General features: G+C 37.4%; 1 protein-coding gene across 2 annotated transcripts in view; it reads right to left on the bottom strand.

Moving 5' to 3' along the window:
• Nucleotides 1-12,631: 12,631 nt before the first annotated feature.
• LOC131038529 (protein SPIRRIG) overlaps nucleotides 12,632-19,382 on the bottom strand; it is a 91,351-nt gene continuing 84,600 nt past the window's right edge. For both annotated transcript variants that reach the window (XM_057970982.2, XM_057970983.2), the window contains 2 exons: nucleotides 14,796-14,942; nucleotides 12,632-14,646 (listed from right to left, as the gene is read on the bottom strand). In XM_057970982.2, the coding sequence (XP_057826965.2) occupies nucleotides 13,405-14,646; nucleotides 14,796-14,942 (1,389 nt within the window). In that variant the 3' untranslated portion in view covers nucleotides 12,632-13,404. The remainder of the gene's footprint in view (nucleotides 14,647-14,795; nucleotides 14,943-19,382) is intronic.

The following is a 19,382-nucleotide window of genomic DNA, read 5'->3' as shown; positions in this document are numbered from 1 at the left end:
CTAGATGAGCCTAATCAAGTCTTTGCAGTCAAGTACCACATTTGCATGCATGTGTCCATGCCCCCTTCTCCATTGCCTATTCAGTGTCATCAATTACTCTTGACCATCGGGATGCATCCTTCCCCTATCTGACAGTTTATTCATAATCCTAAGTCCTACTCTTGGCAAGAGATGTTAGTTGGCCTGGTAGATTTTGTCTACATGATTTGGTCTTTTGCTTTGATTTGCATCATTTTGTCCTACAACTACTCCTACCTACAGCTGCCAGGATCATTTTATATCCTGGGATGTTGTGGATGGGTGTATATTGGTGCATGTCTTTGTGGTATGGTGTGTTTGATGGTTTCTCTTGCATGAACCTATAGCCCTATGTTTACATCTATATGGTGTTTACACGGTTGTGTGCAAGGGATACCTATTGTCTGAGAGTCCACACCTTGGATTTTTTATAACATCCCGATTCCTATAATCAGTGGTGTAAAGTATCCTTGGCAATATCAAAACTAGGTTTTCTCTCCACATTTTGCATAACAAATCCCTCCATCTCAATCTCATCATTTTCATTTCACCCTACCATTATGCATTTTGGAGACCTCAATTTGTTCATATTTTTCCTTTCTGCTACCTAGTCCTATGTTGTTGTATTATGATTGACACATTCCAACAAATTAATTCATGTAGTCTCATCATTAGGTACATTATTCATAATTATTATTCATATTAGTTGCATAATCATTTTTTTCATAATCATAATAATTAAATACATTGTTCATTTAATTGCATTATCCATTTAATTGCATTGTTCATTAATTGTATTTGTGTCATGCAAGTTGGTACATACAATCTTGACTATCTATCTCATGTAGCACTGCAATCATTAATAATCACATTATTCAATATAAAACATTTGAAAGTAATCTCATTGCATTGCAAATTTAGGTCATTTTAGGTCCATTAAATTTTTATTCAAACATAAATATCTCATGCGAATGGTAAGTCATCAAGTAGTCCATGCATTGCTAATCATGCTAATTAGTCACATTTTGGTTGGTTATTTTTATTAGTGGCTAAATAAGGGTTTTCATTACATCACCTGACACATTTAGTTATCATTCATTTAGGTGCATTTCATTAATCACATCATATTTATCACATCACAATATATAACATGCATATAGGACATTCATTTTCATCACATATCATAAGCATACGAATTATTATCACATAAAAAATCCAAAAACATGCATATCATATAGACATATTTTCCACATGCATCCTGCATCCACAAACATGTTAGCCACATCATAAATAGTCTATGCATACATATAGAATCATCCATCCCGCATCACAAATAAGACACATAATATCCATCAGATGCATCATCATAACATAAAATCATAATCATAACATCATCATCCATCACATCAAAAAACAATAATCAAAGTCCATAATATAATCCATACATGCATATATGCCGCCAAAACGCATCTCATATATATATATAAAATGAATGAATGTGTCAATCATAGTACAATAGCATGTCCTCCTCGAAGGGTCAAAATAATCAAGTGTCACGTACATCTCGTGAGGGCTATCACACTCTCTCTATCTCCTCACCCCCACCTCCTCTACTTGCTCCCCCAGATGATCCTACCCCACGGCCTCGAGGTGGCCTCATCACTACTGATCCTCCTTACTGCTCGTTGTGGGTCCTATGGGATCGAGTGCTCTCTATGTATGATGCAGCCCATTGATCTGTCGACACTAACCCATGGTACAATCTCCTGTAATAGGCCACCTCCCGACCCAAACTCTCTTCCCTCCGTTGCTGACTGGTGAGATCTGTGTACACCTGTGCTAACCCTATGGGCTCCAGTAGCTGATGAGCCACATCCCACTCCCCCCGCAGTCTTACTATATCCGCCTCTTCCCTGCTAAGTCGGGAACGAAGTGTGGTCATCTCCTCATATGTCCTCTGTAACTCTTCCCTCATTTGGCTGATGGCCTCCCCACTCCTCGCCTCATCTAGGAGCTGGTTGGTCTCATCTCTCTCTTGCCTCAAAGCTACCACCTCCGCTCGGGTCGCCTCTAAGGTATTTTTCAAATCATCTGCCTCCATGGTCAGTCGATCCACCTCGGACTGCAGAATAGCTTCTCTCGCCCGTTCCACTACTAGCTCCTCCTTCTGACTCCCTGTCCTCCCTCGAGCACCATCCCTAGCCTCTAGCTCGACCTCCAATCTCCTCTCCCTCTCCCTATCCCTAGATCCATCCCTCTCCTAGACAAATCGGTCATACTCTGTTTGGGAAACCCTTCCCGCATGTACCTATCCCTATCTAGCCCCCTCCTCTTGTCCCTGCGCCCCTGGGATGTCCATAGGTTGTGCATCACCACCCTCTCCCTCCCCAGGTACTTGTCAAATCTGCACTGCTGGTGACTCTACCTATAGTGGTACCTCATCACGAGGCACCTGTTGTCTCCCCCTCCCTCTCTGTGCAGCCTGTCCTCTCCCTCCTCCTCCTCCCCGTCTTTGACCCCCTCCTCTTGCGACCCTGTCCATCGGCCCATCCTCATCTCCAACCATGACCTCATCAATTGATGGTCCTAGCTCATCTGCCTCAAGAATTCTAGGAATGCTAAGTTGAACCGGCCTATCTACCTCCCACCAATGCGTATATGCCTCTATGCACCCTGGATCCTCACCCACCTAGTATCGCTCATCCCAGGAAATCATCTCCACAATCTCCCAATTGTTCTGGACCTCTAGTGGCTCGACTACGTGTCCCAATATCCCGACCTCTTGAGTAATCCGTGGGTACATCCTCTCATATCCTACTATATCCTGCACACGACCGAATTGTTGCATGCCCCGGTGTGAAGCGTAGTTCTCAATGACATAAACTGATCGGAAGAAAAGCCAACACTCAATCTGCACAAATGCTAGCTGCCAGTCCTCCCTCCACCTCTCACAATCCATGAATGGGTGCCAACAAAAGAACGTCATCTCATCAAAAGTGTGCCTCCAAAACTACATGGCCCCCAAACAGTGATAGTGCAACAGGCCTCTGTATTTGTCGACGTATGGGAATCGCCACCGCCTCTCCTGCCGACCTACCAACCGCGCTACTGCAATGTGCTCCCATGCCTAAATGTGGAGCAGTGTGATACCTGTGTCAAGATTTCGGTAATCCCAGTATAAACACAAATGCATATCATTGTACAATTGTCCCCGCATCACTGCACCCCAACAGTATGTCACACAATCCTCTACCATATAATAAACACATCTAGTACATCCGATAGAAAACCCATGCCCGCTCAGATATAGCATCATGCATCCGCTAATCAACCCACAAATGAATAGTACAAGCTGTGGGATGTGTTGAATCTGCATAGCTCGGCCTAAGTGCATCTGCGTCCCCTCCATCGGCAACGCATCATACTCACACACCTACCGCAGATAGTACTCCCCTCCATCCAACCTGTACTCGGGGATGACGCATCGAATGGGGATCTTCAAGATCCTCCATACATCGAGCAGTGTGATGGTGGCCTCTCCAGTAGGAAGATGGAAGGTCCAGGTCCTGTTGTCCCACCGCTCCACCAGTGCGGTCATCATAGTTGTATGAGCCCAATCATGGACTATCTCCCGACGAAACCTAAACCCACCATGCTCAAGATCTCACTCTCGTCTGATTGAAGCCACCTGTATAGCCTCATGGTCGAAGGCCAATACTCTCGCGAGGTAAGTGGTCCCTCATCCGCCTGCATCTAGCCAATTCACTTCGTTAGCCTTCATAATTCCTTTATACCTTACCCTATTCTAGCCTATGCTAATCTATTTCCTATTCAATGCTTTCCCTGGGTCACGTATGTGCCCCTTGAACCCATTTCCTTTTCTTCATGGCCTTCTTTTTTCCCCCCTTTGCTTCCCCAGCGGAAACATTGATTCCCCTTCAGCAGAGGTGTTGAAATCGCGGCGCATGCGTCACGCCACAGGCGGAGACGTTGAACCATAGTCTCTACCCCCTTCTGTCCTCTTTTAGCTCGATCTACGCCTGCACGTGTGTTAGACTGCAAGCACTGGCGTCTAACCCCCTTAACCCCTTCAACGTTGGCGCCCCATAGCTCGATTTTCTTGTCCTTCTGTTAACTCACTCATTTTCTTCTTCCATCATTATTTTTCTTTTCCCCTCTCCCCTTTTCTTCATTTCTTCTCTCATTTTTCTCATTTTCGAGAATTTTCCCGATTTTTTTTTCAAAATTCCTAGTTAAATTCTCGAGGGGGCATATGCCACCCGCATCTTCACACCGGGGCATCCTTTTTCTATCTTTTACCCATCACCAATTTTTTCGCTGCGTAAAAGAGGGGCAAAATATAGATGCCCAAAATTAATTAAATTAAATATTTAATTAATTTTATCCTTTCTACATAATTAATTGATTTAATTATGATACATTTATTCCTCTCAAAATGAATTAAATTTAATTTAATTAATCATGTCACTATAGTCCAAATAATTGATTTATTTAATAAATTAATTATTCTCCATTCTTCTAAGGTCCTTAAATTAATTAATTCTTCTAAATCCCCTTTTAGTTAATTAATGCCAATTAATTAACTTAGTCATGTGATTCCTACAAATCACTTTCCCAAATTCTTCATTAGCCTAAGTAATTCTTCTAGAAGCCCGCTTAACATCATTTTTGAATTTTTAATTCCTCCACTCATTCTCTCTCCTCTTGTCAAATCCTCCGACAAATTCCACTTGTCTCCTAATCTCTCATTAACCTATCTAATCAACTCCTTAATCATTTTCTAGTGGCTAATCTCCATGATTAGCCACCAAGTCAACCAATAGCCATAAATGGCTATGTCCACTTGTCCCCTCCTCACCTTCCAACCTTGAATGCACCTAATTGGGTCATTTCAAGGAATTTAAAATTTCACTCTCTCATGCCTCTCATCTTCCTAAGGAATTTTAAACTCCTTTTCTCATTCACTTTCCCCATGTACTTCATTATTTGAGAATTTTTAATTCTCTTGTTCATCCGCCAAGGAATTTTTAATTCCTTCTTGTCTTCTCAATGTACTTGGGATATCTTCCCTATGAACATTGTGGAGTGTGGAGACAAGAAATGCCTTTATGGAAAATCTCTTGGTCTCCACACCTTGTCCTCTCATTTCCCCTCAATCCATGTGCTTCCTATCCTTCAATCTCCACCCTTAATCCATCTTCAATCTTGACCGTCCATTCCTCCCTCTTTCAATCTATAAATTGGGGTCTCCTCCCCTTCATTTTTCATCTCCAATTTGTGCAATCTTATGCTATCCACATAGCCTTAGCAATCCATCAAGAGCATCACCACTATAGTCAAATATCCAATTAGCATCCATGGCATCCACATCTATCCTTTGAGCATTCACTATCCACTCCATCCCTCTTTGTTGTGCAATCTTCGAGAGCAATCCGCATCAATCAAGAAGGGAAAATCCAAACGAGTGGAGCACAAGGGCGCATCTTCACTTCATCAAGCCCAATCCGAAGAAGAAGGTAAAAATAGCAAGGTATAAATGGTTTTGGTTTTATGTTTTGAATGATTTATTTGAATATAACCATTGAATCTTGCTTTGTTGTTTTCCCCCTCTTCAATAACAATGTTCCTCTTGAACCTTATGATGGTATCCAGGCAGGGACCTTACCTTTTGATCACCCTCTTGATGGTCCCAAGGACAGTATTGCCTGGACTGTTGTTTATCGCAGGCGAAGCCCGCCCCCTCCCCCTCTCCCCAAACCCCTCCTGGTGTGGGTGTCCCTATCCCTCCTTGATTTGGGTCTAGGTTGTTGTTGAATTGTGAGGTTTTGTTGTTGCATTTGTATTTTTGATACTCTGACTATGTAAAGGGTCGACGCCCCAATTATCGTTGCTTTTTTAATAAAAATCAATGTTCCACATCAAACTAAGAAAACAAATTCCTTCCACAATGGCCTTGGCATCAATGACAACACTTAAATGTCTACATATACCCTTGACATCAATGACAACATTTCCAACACCTCGAACCTTCAACTTTGTTCATGGTTCAAGACAAACCTCTAAATTCTTCAAAACTTGTTCATTTTTCTCAAATTTTCAGCAAATTATATCTAAAAATATGCTTTTTTTTCTCTTCTACAAAATGAAGCTTTGAAATTGACCAAACTCACTCTGAAAATATATCTCCTAAAATAAATCATCAACAACCAACACAATATAACAAAAATGAGGAAAACTAAAATAAAATAAAATTAGGTGACAAGATTGCTCGTGAACCCAAATGCTCCTACATTAAAGAAAGTAATTGTTTCCACAAGGAAAAAATGGGGAACTCATATCAAAGTTTTGGTTAGTTGTAGCAAGAAGACAAAGTAGAGGTCTTGGTTTCGCAAGAGTTGGCAAATTCAATGTAGTAACCTAACCAATGTAGTGTTCACATAGAGAGGTTACATGCTCAAAATTTTAAATATAAGAAGAAAAGTGAATTGTGTACAAGAAAGCTCAAAGAATAGAAATGGTCTCAAAACAATCAAAAGATGAAAACCCATTGCACTACTCTCTTTTATGCAATGAAATTGAAACCATTAGGGATGAGGTATGTTATTTGGATCCAAGCTTTTCTAGTCGTATGATAAATTGTAAAGAAGCATCTTCAAATATTGATGAAATTTTATAAATTGGAGTAAGATTTGGTGACAATAAAATACTTGAAGTTTGTGAAAAAAGAAAATTGGATATAGACACTAGATAAGGAAAAGTAAAAATTGTTGATATACATATCACTCAATACTACTAAAATATAATATAATGAAATTTGGATAACTTGTCGAAAAAGAGATTAAATTTGCACTATCTATGATAAAAGACAAGAAAGAAAGATGATTATTATATCAAAGATATCAAAGAACTACTCAAAAACAGTCTTTTCAGACTGTCTTTGATGCAGCAATCAAACCTTAAACAAAACTCAAATATATGATTTGAAAGACAGTTTCTAATTTCTTTATTTTACCTTCAAAACATAAATTCATATTTGCTACAACTTGCACACACTCTGCCATTCCTAGCAATAAATACTTTAATGTAAACTACAATCAGATTTATCTCTCTATGAGAGCATCTAAAGAAATTAAATCAGGTGATTGCCTAGATACCCCTGCGCCAATCTTCTATCTTTTGACAAATCAGAAATCACATTTCCCACTCAATTCTCCATGCAAATTTCTCTTCTTCCAATTTCTATCCTGTACCTTCTCATCCCAATTATTTATTGTGCTTACTCTCACCGTTTTTAGCGTTGATTCTCCTCTCTCTCTCCCATGCTTTCATTTGGCTTCAACTCCCTTTCATCTAAAATTAGTCATTGAAACTTATTCATTTAGATTTGTGTGGTCTTATGTCCAAGGTAATCAGAGGGTATGAAGCAGTATATGATTGCATTCATTGATGACTTTACTAAATACAAATCAATTTTTCTTAATCTTGAGTGATGCCTTTGAAGCATTCAATTTTTTAAAGGATGTGTTTAAAAAAGAAAATAGAAGATACGACAAATAAAGAAGATAAATTTCCTCTAAAATGATTTAATGAATTTTGTACAAAAAATGGAATCAAGAGATAGTTAATAGCACCTTATCCACTACATCGAAATGGAATGGCCACCAAGACCAAGGAGCGAAATAATTTTCAAGAAGCATGCTAGAGGAAAAAAGTGGGGGCAAAATGTTTTAAGTTGAAATAGTTAACACTATTATTTATATAATGAATAATAGCTCAATTATTGTGGTAACAAATAAAACATTCTACGAAGCTTGGTATGAGAGAAAACAAATAGCGGCATACTTGAAAGTGTTTGGTTGTTAAGCATATATTCACGTAGGGGATGAGAAAAGATACAAATTGGATGTAAAGTTATTGAGGAAATTTTGATGTCTAATTTGTGGAGAGTTTTAGGATAAGAGATGATAAAAATATATAATATTGATGAAGTTGACTCACTATTATCAAATCGTAGTTGATGTTGAAGTTGTCTTAGTTGATTACAAAGACAACAAACAATTGATGAAGTTCTAAGCCACTACTGAGATTTTAGGTGCAACTATTTTTGAAAAATATTTTGTAAGATTTTATTTGCAAATTAGTCACTTATTTTTCGATGAAGTCAACTGCAGTTTTTAGGAGAATTTTTTTGGCATAGCAACTATGTGTAGAGGTTGATCTATTGATTTAAGATGACCTGATTTAATGTTTTGTAAACTTTATTGCCCAATTTGAAAAATTGAATAAAGGATGCTTAATGTAGTTGTTTTATTTCAATTATTTTTAGGTAGATCTAGATTCTATAAAAATAAATAAATTTTCCACGTTTAATTTCATAGCAGCCCCTGTTTCAAAGATAATTTATTTTAAAAAGGGGTGACAATAGAATTGGAGAACATGATATACTTGGAAGGATGGGGAGAGGAACCTACAAATTCGTTTAACATAGGAAGGGTAAAAGGATGCTACATTGTAGGAGGGGGGACAGGATTAGATGGGTCGGATGAGAGGGAACAAGTAACTAGTATCAAAAAGTAGTAAGGGCAGGTTTACTGAAATGTAAGGAAAAATTAACACCTATGTTATGTTCATAGATATTTCTATCTTTAAATGTATAAATTGTACCTGAACAAGCTAACTACTCTTTTTCATAACAAAGTATACTAGTTATAATTGAAAGCAAATACAATTTAATAAGTGATGGGAATCAAATAATAACTAAGAATTGTTGCTCCTAATTCAACATTCAATGTATGTTGAGTACAAAATATTGTGGAAGATGACTCTAGAAGTGATCTCTGAGGTTAGAAATTGACATGTGTAGCTAACCTAGGACCACATAGATGACTTGAAGAACCACAAAGGTGACTTAATGAATCGTGGAGGTGACCAAATTGGTACAATGGATCTACAAACTACAAACCATGGAGCTAATCATACAAATGCAAAGCTAACCTTAAAAAACCCACACTACCAACCCAAAGAATCAAGGTAGAATGTTCTTCTTCAATAAAACTTTCTATGAATTTGCACTTCCTCATTACAACCCTTATGGTAGTTGTAGAATTGCAAACTATTGACCAAATTGTAAAGATTTTAATGACAAAATTTTATATATGAGGGAAAGAGTAGTGCTTTCTACATGAGAGATTGCCTCAATCATTCCTATTGCTGGCTTATTTCAACCTCGATTAGAAAGTTTCCAAGTGTGTATTCTCTAGATTGTGAAGTGTGAGTGGTGGATCCTTATGTAAGTGTAGCATATATATCCTATAGAGCTTTTCAAGGGGTCTGTTGTGCTTTATCAATGAAAAAATTGTAGGAAATTGACTTCTTCAAGACACTATGGGAAGAAGAGGATGCTATAAAGTTTAGATTATGGAAGAAGAAGAAGCAAACAAGTATCAAATCTAGAGTAATGGTAGAAGGTTGTACATAAAGACTCGTAAGATTTCTTTAGAAAGATTTTGAAAAACTACGGAGATTAATGAAAGCAATTGCCATTAAATTGAATGATTAGGGAGAGAACTTAAAATTGCAAAGAAGATTCCCAAAAGAAGAAGGAAAGAGCTTAAATGAGAGATAAACATGTCTTTATAAAATTGGAATTAGAATAGCCATTTTTTAAAATGTAAAAAAAGCCAAGAGATGGTTTTTGTACATATAAAAATTGGCTTGCACACATGATCACAATACTACTATGGTCACACTAGTTATTGTAATATCAATACAAAACAAGGTCGTCACCATGGTCAAATCAGCATCCAAGTGGAGGGGAACTTTTCAAAGGCTACAAATAAGGAGGAAATGGATATAGAATTGGGATTGCATAAGCACAACATCTTAAATTATAGGTTCAAAATCAAATTAAGTGAATCATAAAACATGTCCAAGTGAATTGCATAGCATGCAATTTGAGACTCCACAAGGTGAAGAATAGTAAAGAGAGCAAGAGAAGATTTTTCATTTCCATAAAGTAGGCTCCCTCTCCTCATCTCTCAAAAACAAAAACAAAAAAAAAAAATAGGGTTGAAATATGGATGACCTCTTCATTCAATTATCTAGGATTTTTTTTTCTTTCGCTATAGCACTAACCTCATCAATAATCTCTTCAATGTTTCCATTTCAATGTTTCCATTGCATCATTTGGTAGAAGTGTTAATGAAACATACTTTGAGTTGCTGAGGTGTCTTCATGGAGGTGTTTCGGCAAAGCAACGAAATCACCATCACATGAACCTTGCATTCACCACCACATGGAAGAATCCCAAGATTACCCTTGAACTTCATGTTTCTTATCTAATGGCTAATGAAGGTGTTCTATTGGTTTAGTGGAGCTACAACTTTCCCATGTGGTCTAATTATATTTGTAAAGTGATAGCAACATTATGCACGATGATAAATATTTCTTCAATAACTTTTCCCTTAACTTTTTAATTGAGAGCTTGTTTCCTCTAATTGAATCTGGTGAGTTGACCTTTCTATGAAAGAAATGTCATTTTATTCTCAAAGTTCAAATTGATTGATGAAGATTTTAGACCTTATAGTTTTGCTATCCAGATCATTTTTTTAAAATATAGACTTTCAGTCTTAATGGTTTGCTTTTTATTTATTTAAGCAACAAACAAGGGTACCATCCCTTTACAATAAAAAACCCTAAAGGCGAAAAAAACATAGGCTAAAAAACAGGCCACTTACAACATCACATAGGCCATTTACGACCACTTAGAGAACTACTTAGGCCATGAACAAACCAGTAACAAATTACAAACAACCCACATCAAGAGTTTGGTAAGAGGAGAAAGAAGGACCTCTCCTCCATTGACCAACAGCAATCCAAGCAATGCTATCATCTAGAACACCATTACAAGGGGAAGCATGCAAGGAAACCCCCATAGAGTGTTTGTCAATACATGGGGTAGAAGGTGGAAGAGGAGGCGCATCCTCCAAAGGCTGGAGCTGAATAGAGGCAGCAAGCAGAGTAGGATGCACACACCAGGTGGGAGGTTCTCCAACAAGGACCAAAGGGCATGAAGAGGTCATCACCATCCTAGGATTCATCAGAAGAAGAATTGGAAGTCTAGACAGTCAAGTGATCATCATTAGTGTCCTTCCACCAAGTAGCAATGCCTTTACGTTGCAAGAAAAAACATTTTGTGGCCAAGTGACCAATTGAGAAGCATTGACAACATCGAAAGGGGAAGCCCTTATAATCAAACGATTAAGTCCATGGCCTATTCCCAACAGTTAGAACCACATCCCCAAGAAGAGGCATGGAGATGTCAATATCGATCAAAATGCATACGAAAGTAGAATGATCCATGAAGTGGTATCATCAACCTTAAAGAAGTGGCCACTTGAGTTGCCAATGGCCTCATAACAAGACTTATTCCAAAATTGGAGGGAAAGATTGGGAAAACAAACCCACACTAGATGCACAATGAGTGGTTCAGTAAGAGGGTTAAAGGAAGTTGTCTACGCTTTGACCAAGAGATAATTTACTCCCCAAGCCCACAGCAGAGACTAAGGGCTTCCAAAAATGTTCAGTCAAATATTTTCCTTTGACTAGATATTTTCTTTTCATCTCACATTCTACCTTTCATGGTTTCAATTTATGCATGAAATTTAATTATAAAGTATCTAAACCTCTGCAATTTAAGAGTTTTTTTTTAATATTGTTTAAAAATCGTGTTTGGCCCCAAAACCTAACATTGCATAGACTGCAGGATATCCCCTTGGCATTACCTCAAAGGGGAGAAATCTCTAGTCTTTCTGCAGGGGAGGCGTTTCATCCCAATTCCCTGTTCCTCCAAAGCTCTATCCCCTAGGCATCACAAACATCCAGTACAACTACGATGCATCCCCATCTTCTGACTATCCTTAATTTGTCCTTGCTTGAATCCATGCAATTTAAGGGGTTTTTTTTTTTTTTTTCTACTTTGGAAGTCATGATAGTCGGTCTGACCTGACATCCATGGATTGCAGGACATCCCTGTGGCATATCCTAAAAGGAAGACATCTCCAGCCTTTTTGCAGGGTGGCATGGGTGGGTCGTTCTATCCTAACCCCTCCATCCCCAAGGCATCCCGGACATCTAGTACAGCTCGCAGACCCCAGGTATTTGTCCCCATGATTTTCTGACTATATCCTTTAATTGCCCTTTGATTGAACCTGTGCAATTTAAGAGTTCTTTTAATGTTTTTATAGTTGCCAGTTGCCACAATCTGACATCCCATGTACTGCAGAACATCCCTGTGGCATTTCCTTAAATGGGAGATATATTCAGTACTTTTGCAGAGGGACGGGGCATTGCATCGCTGTCCTACGATCTCCAAGGCATCCCGGGCATCCAATATGGCTCACAAACACCAAGCATAAGTCCCCATCTTTTCTTGACAATATATCCTTTATCTTTCCTTGATTGTACAATACCAGACATTTGTTTCAACTTTAAGTAGTGGTTAGGCAGAATTTTGATCAACATCAAATTTTTGACGGGAGATATATATTGTAAAATTGCTCTATTAGTTTTACACAATCAAAGATATTTAACATCAATGCAAAAATCAATATATTTCATTTTTCTCTCTTTTAGGTGTATACGTGGATGTCATTGGTGATGACAGCTTATCAGAGAGCAAATGATATCAGGGCTACAAGACAGCCCTTGTAGACTAGAGTGACACAGCAGGGCTACAAAACAACCTTGCTCCTGCATAAATAATCCAATGTACAACACCAAAACTAGAAGAGGTGTTTAATTACACCTGTTTAAAGAATTAGCTAATATTCCAATAATTTGTAAAATGGAACTGCCCAATCCTTTATGATACAGTAAGAACTTTCACAGGGCTTTCATTCTTCCAAACCTTGAGCAGCCTATTCCTTACTCTACATGTGTTAGAAACGAAGTCAGTAATTTAAATTAGAGCCATTCTTTCTACAACCCGACGAAACAGATCCAACACAGTTGCTTCACGTTGATCTCTGAAAAAGTGAAGTTCTGCACCAACTAATAGATACATAATACTCCGATATTCTCTGAATCACCAAAATGGAGTTCTCCAGACTTGAACTTGTCAGCAACCAACAGCTCTGGTAATCAATGTGGGAAGTTACAGAACCTCTTTGAGTTCAGAACATTAACAATGCCACAAATTCAAAATATATATATATATATATATATATATATATATATATATCTTAACGAAACTTTGTAGGAGTGATTTTGAGTTTACATTTTAGAAACTGTAGTACCCTCTCATCAGCTGAATATCAATAAAGCTTTTTAGCTCATTTCATCAACAAAACTTATGGAAGATTTTTCTCATAATGTTTTTTCCTGCAGTGATGAATTCTTAGAATTCTCATCAGGCAATGTCCATGATAATAAACGACCTGATGCATCACCACTTAGCAACTGCTTCAAGTCACTCGAGAGATGAACTGCTGTAACTGGATGTTTATGTGACTTGAGAACCTTGAACAGAATAAGATGGTACTCGGGCACCATAAAACCAATATCTAAACCTCCAGATGAAGTGGATAACCTGCTTCTAACAGTTGGAGCACTGTCTTTAGAAGTTGAATCTGAACTCTGGATTTGTCTACGTATACTCCCGTCTTCCTCAGTTACATGCACCATGTGCCAGACTTTCACAGCACCACTCTGATGACCAGTCACATACCAATTTGTTTCCATCCAGTCCGAGAAGGTTGAGCTTGTTACTGAAATGGCAAAATCTGAAGGCAATTGTGAAGTATTTACAGTAGCTAAGCAATCGCCATTTATACTCCATACAGCAAGCATGGTACCAGCTGCTGTAACCACCTCGCCAGTCAATTCATTTGCATGTACAGCTGAGGCTGGAGCTGAAAGTTCTGGAAGCTGCCTCACAAATTCCAGGCTGCTCAGGTCCCAGAAAATAACAGTACAGTCTTCAGAGCCACTGACAATCAGACTGTAAGGTTGGCAAACAGCTATACATGTTATCTTTCCAGTATGTGCACATAGAGCCCTTTGTAAATGCAAACGACGCTGACCACGAGTACCATCCTTATTTAGTCGCCATACTAAGACAACACCATCATCACCACCAGTCACTAAGATTCTTCCATCACGACTTATTCCTGCACATTGCACTTGACTGCCACCGTGAAGGGCCTCATGAGTTGAAATGAGCTTTTCCTGGTCATACAAAAGAAAGCGCAAACTACGATCTGAAAAACCCCAGGCAATATATTTGGTGTATGATCGAGGTTTAAGCAAGCAATTTAGACCAGCCACAAGAATTTTATCATGAAAATTCACTATCTGAGATATAGCAGATGCAGTGTTTCGGACTTCATGTGCTGCTAAAAGGCTGGAATGGCGAAGTGCATGAACAAGATGTTTTTGTTGACACCGCCGCTTGACATGTGGCTTGAAAAAGAGCTGTCTAGGGGTCTGTCCAAAATGATTTATCTGAGCCAAGATTGAAGCCTTCATTGCTGGGTCTGAAACAGCATCAATATCAACACTTCCTTCATATGTATAATGATAAAAGACATTGGTTGCCTCTTCAGCAGCCTGTCAGAGAAAAAATGTAAGGAGCATAACCAGACCAAATAAAATTCTGCCAGAAATGAGGTTCATTTTCTAGCAAGCAAAAAAAAGTAAAGTAACAATTAAGCACAATAAGTCCTAGCTATTTTCAACATCACTTTCATAGCATGCACCTTTCCCCTCTGTCGGTGTCCAAATATGAGATCTATCCAATGATGCAAATGCTCTGAAACATATTCGGATTCTAAAGCTTCTCGGTGTTTGCGAATAAATTCACGTGCACTACCTTTGGCCCAAGGAGGCAATACAACATTGTCAACCTGGAGAATAAGGAAAAACAACAAAAATGTATACTGCTATCAGAATGGACTAATAATTTCAAGCAAAAGACATTATATAAATGAGACTAGAAAGCATAAAACCTGAAATAAAGAGATCTTAAAATAAAAAACATATGTGCACTATAATGATTCTAAAACCAGAATAATGAGATAATAGGGTGACTCCCTAGGACGTGAAAATAGTATCTGCATTTCTTTGTTGTTATCAACCAACTATGACCTCTTCCACAAGAACTCAAATCTAATTTTCTTGTCCTTCTGAGGAAAGATGGATTTTCCATAGAAATTTTTACCTACAAAACATTTTTTATCAAATGAGAAACAAGCAAAGCTGTTAAATAAGGAAATTGCAGAAGAGCATGAAATGATTTTTTTGGCTACATTCATCATTCTTCCATTTGCTTCTTAAAGCTATGGCTGCCTGTGATATTTCAGCACTCCCTGGGCCCACCGTAGCATTGCAGTCTGTCTTTATGACTAGTTCAATCCTCTTCTGACTCCCTCCTAGATTCACCAAAACCATACCTAGTGTGGCCAATAATAAAAGTAGAACCTTTCATTTTCCAACAACCTCCTTTCATGATTAGAGTTCATACCCCACACTTCATACAGCATCGAGAATTAAAGTAATGCTACTAATTTTGTTTTATTACTCATGGCCATGACAATTACTTAATGTATTCTATATTCCAATTCTTAGATGGCTCAAAGATTATTCAAGCCACCCATAAAGATCAAAACTTAAACAAAGACAGGTCAAAAAAATAGTGGACTTATAATTTGAAACACTTCTATTCTTCTCTTTGCTTTGCTAATTTTGATCTTGAATTCTTTCAAAAGATTCCCCAGAAATTTTATCGGATGTCTCTGACGAGACTAGATTCCCCAACAATATACCCATCAATGTTAAAACTAAAGAATATAATACTCAACACAATCACATGACCAACATTTCAATTTTATCGGATGTCTCTGAAGAGACTAGATTCCCCAACAATATACCCATCAATGTTAAAACTTAAGAATATAATACTCAACACAATCACATAACTAACATTTCACATTAGGGAATTTAAAGTAGGTGAGTGGTTAAGGCATAGCCCTTACATATGAAAATAAAAAATTATGTTGTAACTTGTAATTAAGACTACTCTCTCAAATAGAAAATAATTTGTGTCTTGCATATGGTTGATTTCGAGAGAAAAAAATCAGAGCCAGAATCACAATTTAGTAAGCCATATAATGCTTAGAAAAGAAAGAGACAGGGAAAGAGTCATTCCACAGGCCCTCACAACATTCAAATCATGTTTCATTGCAGAAGATATGCAATATTAGAAAGAATGGAATCAGGAAGACTGTGAATGGTAACATAGATCAAGCAAACTGTGAAAATCACGCGCAGATTGCAAATCACAGGATTCTCAGATCAAAATTGTTGAAAATATTTTTTTTCCAGATACCATTGCAGATTAATATTCTGTTTGTTGGAAAGATATACTATAAATGCAACCAAACCTTCACAAACTGTGTTCTAGCCTTTGTCATTTTGAGTGGTGTCATACACTCTAATGTATTCCAGATGTTGAAGTTTGTGCGTGTATCTTGCCATAGTTTTCCCTACAATATGTTTCCAACATTTTATGAAGTGTATTATTGACATATCTCTAAAAGTTACCAGTTCGGGTTCAAGGATGTGAACCCAGTTCGTGGGTTCGGGCAAAAAAAATTTTGCCTTTTGGGTTTGTGGGTTGGGTTTGTCCGTATATATATATATATATATACAAAAATTTAAAGAAATATACAAAATTACAAATCTAAATACATTTAATAGTATTTAGCAAGGAGCAGATTGGGGGTTTTTTAATTTAAAAAGGCAAAAAAAATTAATTTTTTAATGTTTAATAGTCACTTTATGTGACTTAACCCAACCAGCGAACCTGGGTTCGCGCTTGGGTTCACCCAAGTCCGAACAGGGTTCACCCCAGGGGCCCTGGATTCACTGTGGGTTCATGAACATGAACCCTTCACGAACCTAGGGCCCCTAGAGTGAACCCTGTCCAGACCCGTCGCAAACCAGGACCCACACGGACTCGGTCTGGGTTAGGGCCTTCAGGCAAGCAAACCCGGTAACTGAGACAATCTCCATAAGAAATGTATTATTAGACAACGGCACCATTTTGAAATTTGATGCGCTTCTCTATCTTCTATATGTTCATTTTAGATCTTATCGGTATTGTTCTTTCTTTAATACGATTTTATCTCATTTTTCTTAAGTGTTATTGGATGTTGTAAAATCTAAACTTGCAAGGGCTTCAAATGCATTTGAGAATTGATGTATTAGTGCTTTAAACAGAATGAGAAGCTTTTCTACTGTTCATCTGTACTAGGCACAGGGATTTATGATAAAAATCACAATTTCAATATACAGAAATTAATCTTTATAAAAAAAAGCTACCCAGCTTTCCACTCACTGTAAGAAAATATACCAATTTTGTGATGATATTTTATGAAATAATTGTAATTTTCAAATATTTATGTCAGATTAGTTAAAAAAAACATTTTTTTTAAATATTTTTATAAACAAAAAATGCCACATACCTAATTTTGCCTTAAGTGATAAAATTGTGAAAATGGTGTGCACCATGAAGGTTTGTGTGGTTTCAAAAGCCTTAATTTGGGCTTGGTGGTGTTGGCCCTAGATCTCCGTAACAGGCGCTGCCCTTTAACCCCATTGGGTATTCAATGCTAGACCACTCATTATTGGAATCTCGTCACATAGGAACTTGATTAAAATGAGGGGGCAACAAGGAATTGGGATCTAACTCTCGAGTGTGCTGACTTGGAAATTATTGTTGCACAATTTGTCAAAATCAATTTAGCTGAAGTAGCTTCTTCATATGACATGGCTAGTGGTGGTTCAAATGAAATTGAACCAAATGTTGACTTTGCTGCTCTCAAAAAATTATTGAATATTATTGAAATTTTCATTATGTATTGACATTTGAAAAGTCACCAAATTATAAATTCATGAGACTTTTATTTTTTTGCAAATTATGAGGTATTTAAATATTTTGTTTACTGGCAATTATGAGTATCACTGTTTATATATATATAGCCCAACCCATACCAATACCCAAGGAAAAATATAATTTCCATACCACTGTACCAAAACCCCATACATGTACCCATCCCCATCCCTAGATGAGCAACCTGGGTGGAAAGCGTTAAATTGCTATGATGTTAGACACCTACAGTCATCTCTCAGTCTTATGCATCCACGTTACTACAAGAACACCTCACAAGTAATGGAGATAGCTCTATGACAACTTTCTCTTTAGCAAGAAATGCAAACTTTGAAAAGCATTCTTGGGTGTCTTTAAAACTAGATCAGATATCTTAAATATATTCATCTGAAAACATACAAGAAAAAGCTAGCTCATCTATCTTAAATATATCTATTTGAAAAATGCCAAGATTTGCCAATCTTGAGGCATCTATCATAATAATGTGAAATATCCAAGATAGGCACCTCGGAATCACTATCTCTCGGCATTTCTCATATGAATATCTTAGTATTTCTGAGCTAGTTGCATCAAATAGGGAAAGTGGTGTGACAAAAGAGAAAGAAGCAATGTGAATTTCCAAATGGTCATTTAAGGAAAGTAAAAGATGGCTTCCTTTCTTTCCATTTTGGAACTATTCCATAAAGAGGAAATGTGAATTTCTAAATGATTATGTGAGGAAATGGATGATTTCCTCTCTTTCCATTTTGGAACTATTCCCCATTGGCAGCCTATTATGAATTTGCACATTTAGAAACAAAGCGGCACTCTTTCCCCAAAAATGATATAGGTATTGATATCAATATCCAATGTGATCTTTAAAGAGAAACAAGAAGATAAAAAAGAATGTGAATTGATGCATGAATAGCCCTTAGACAAAGGGTAAAATAACTCCTAAAAATATGGAAGAGAATAGTAATTAAAAAAACCACCAACTACTTATTCCATCTGCAACCCAAAGAATCCATATAACTGCCATAATATTATTCCTCTGTTCTTGTAGTGCATGTGTCCCACACTCTAACATCTTAAATGCCATCCTTCCCATGGTTTGCATTTCTTCTTTGAAATTAACTTTTGTTCTCCTCCTTTGCATTGTGCCCCCATCTTATCTAAATGTGTTCCTTTGTTTTTTAAACACCGATTGATTTATTAATACAATTAACAAATTTGCATGCCTCTTATAGCTCGATATGCCAAACATGCAAAGATATCAACTCCTTCAATAATTAGATGTTCTACAATTTGAATTACCAATATATCATATTCAATCCACTTCTATTTAACATTACCTCATTTTTAATGTCCAACTTAAATTGAACATTTTAATTAAATTTAGTAATTATGTGTTTATGGA

Source organism: Cryptomeria japonica, chromosome 10 (assembly GCF_030272615.1).
Source record: "Cryptomeria japonica chromosome 10, Sugi_1.0, whole genome shotgun sequence".
Lineage (NCBI taxonomy): Eukaryota > Viridiplantae > Streptophyta > Pinopsida > Cupressales > Cupressaceae > Cryptomeria > Cryptomeria japonica.
This window is presented reverse-complemented; position numbering and strand designations above follow the sequence as displayed.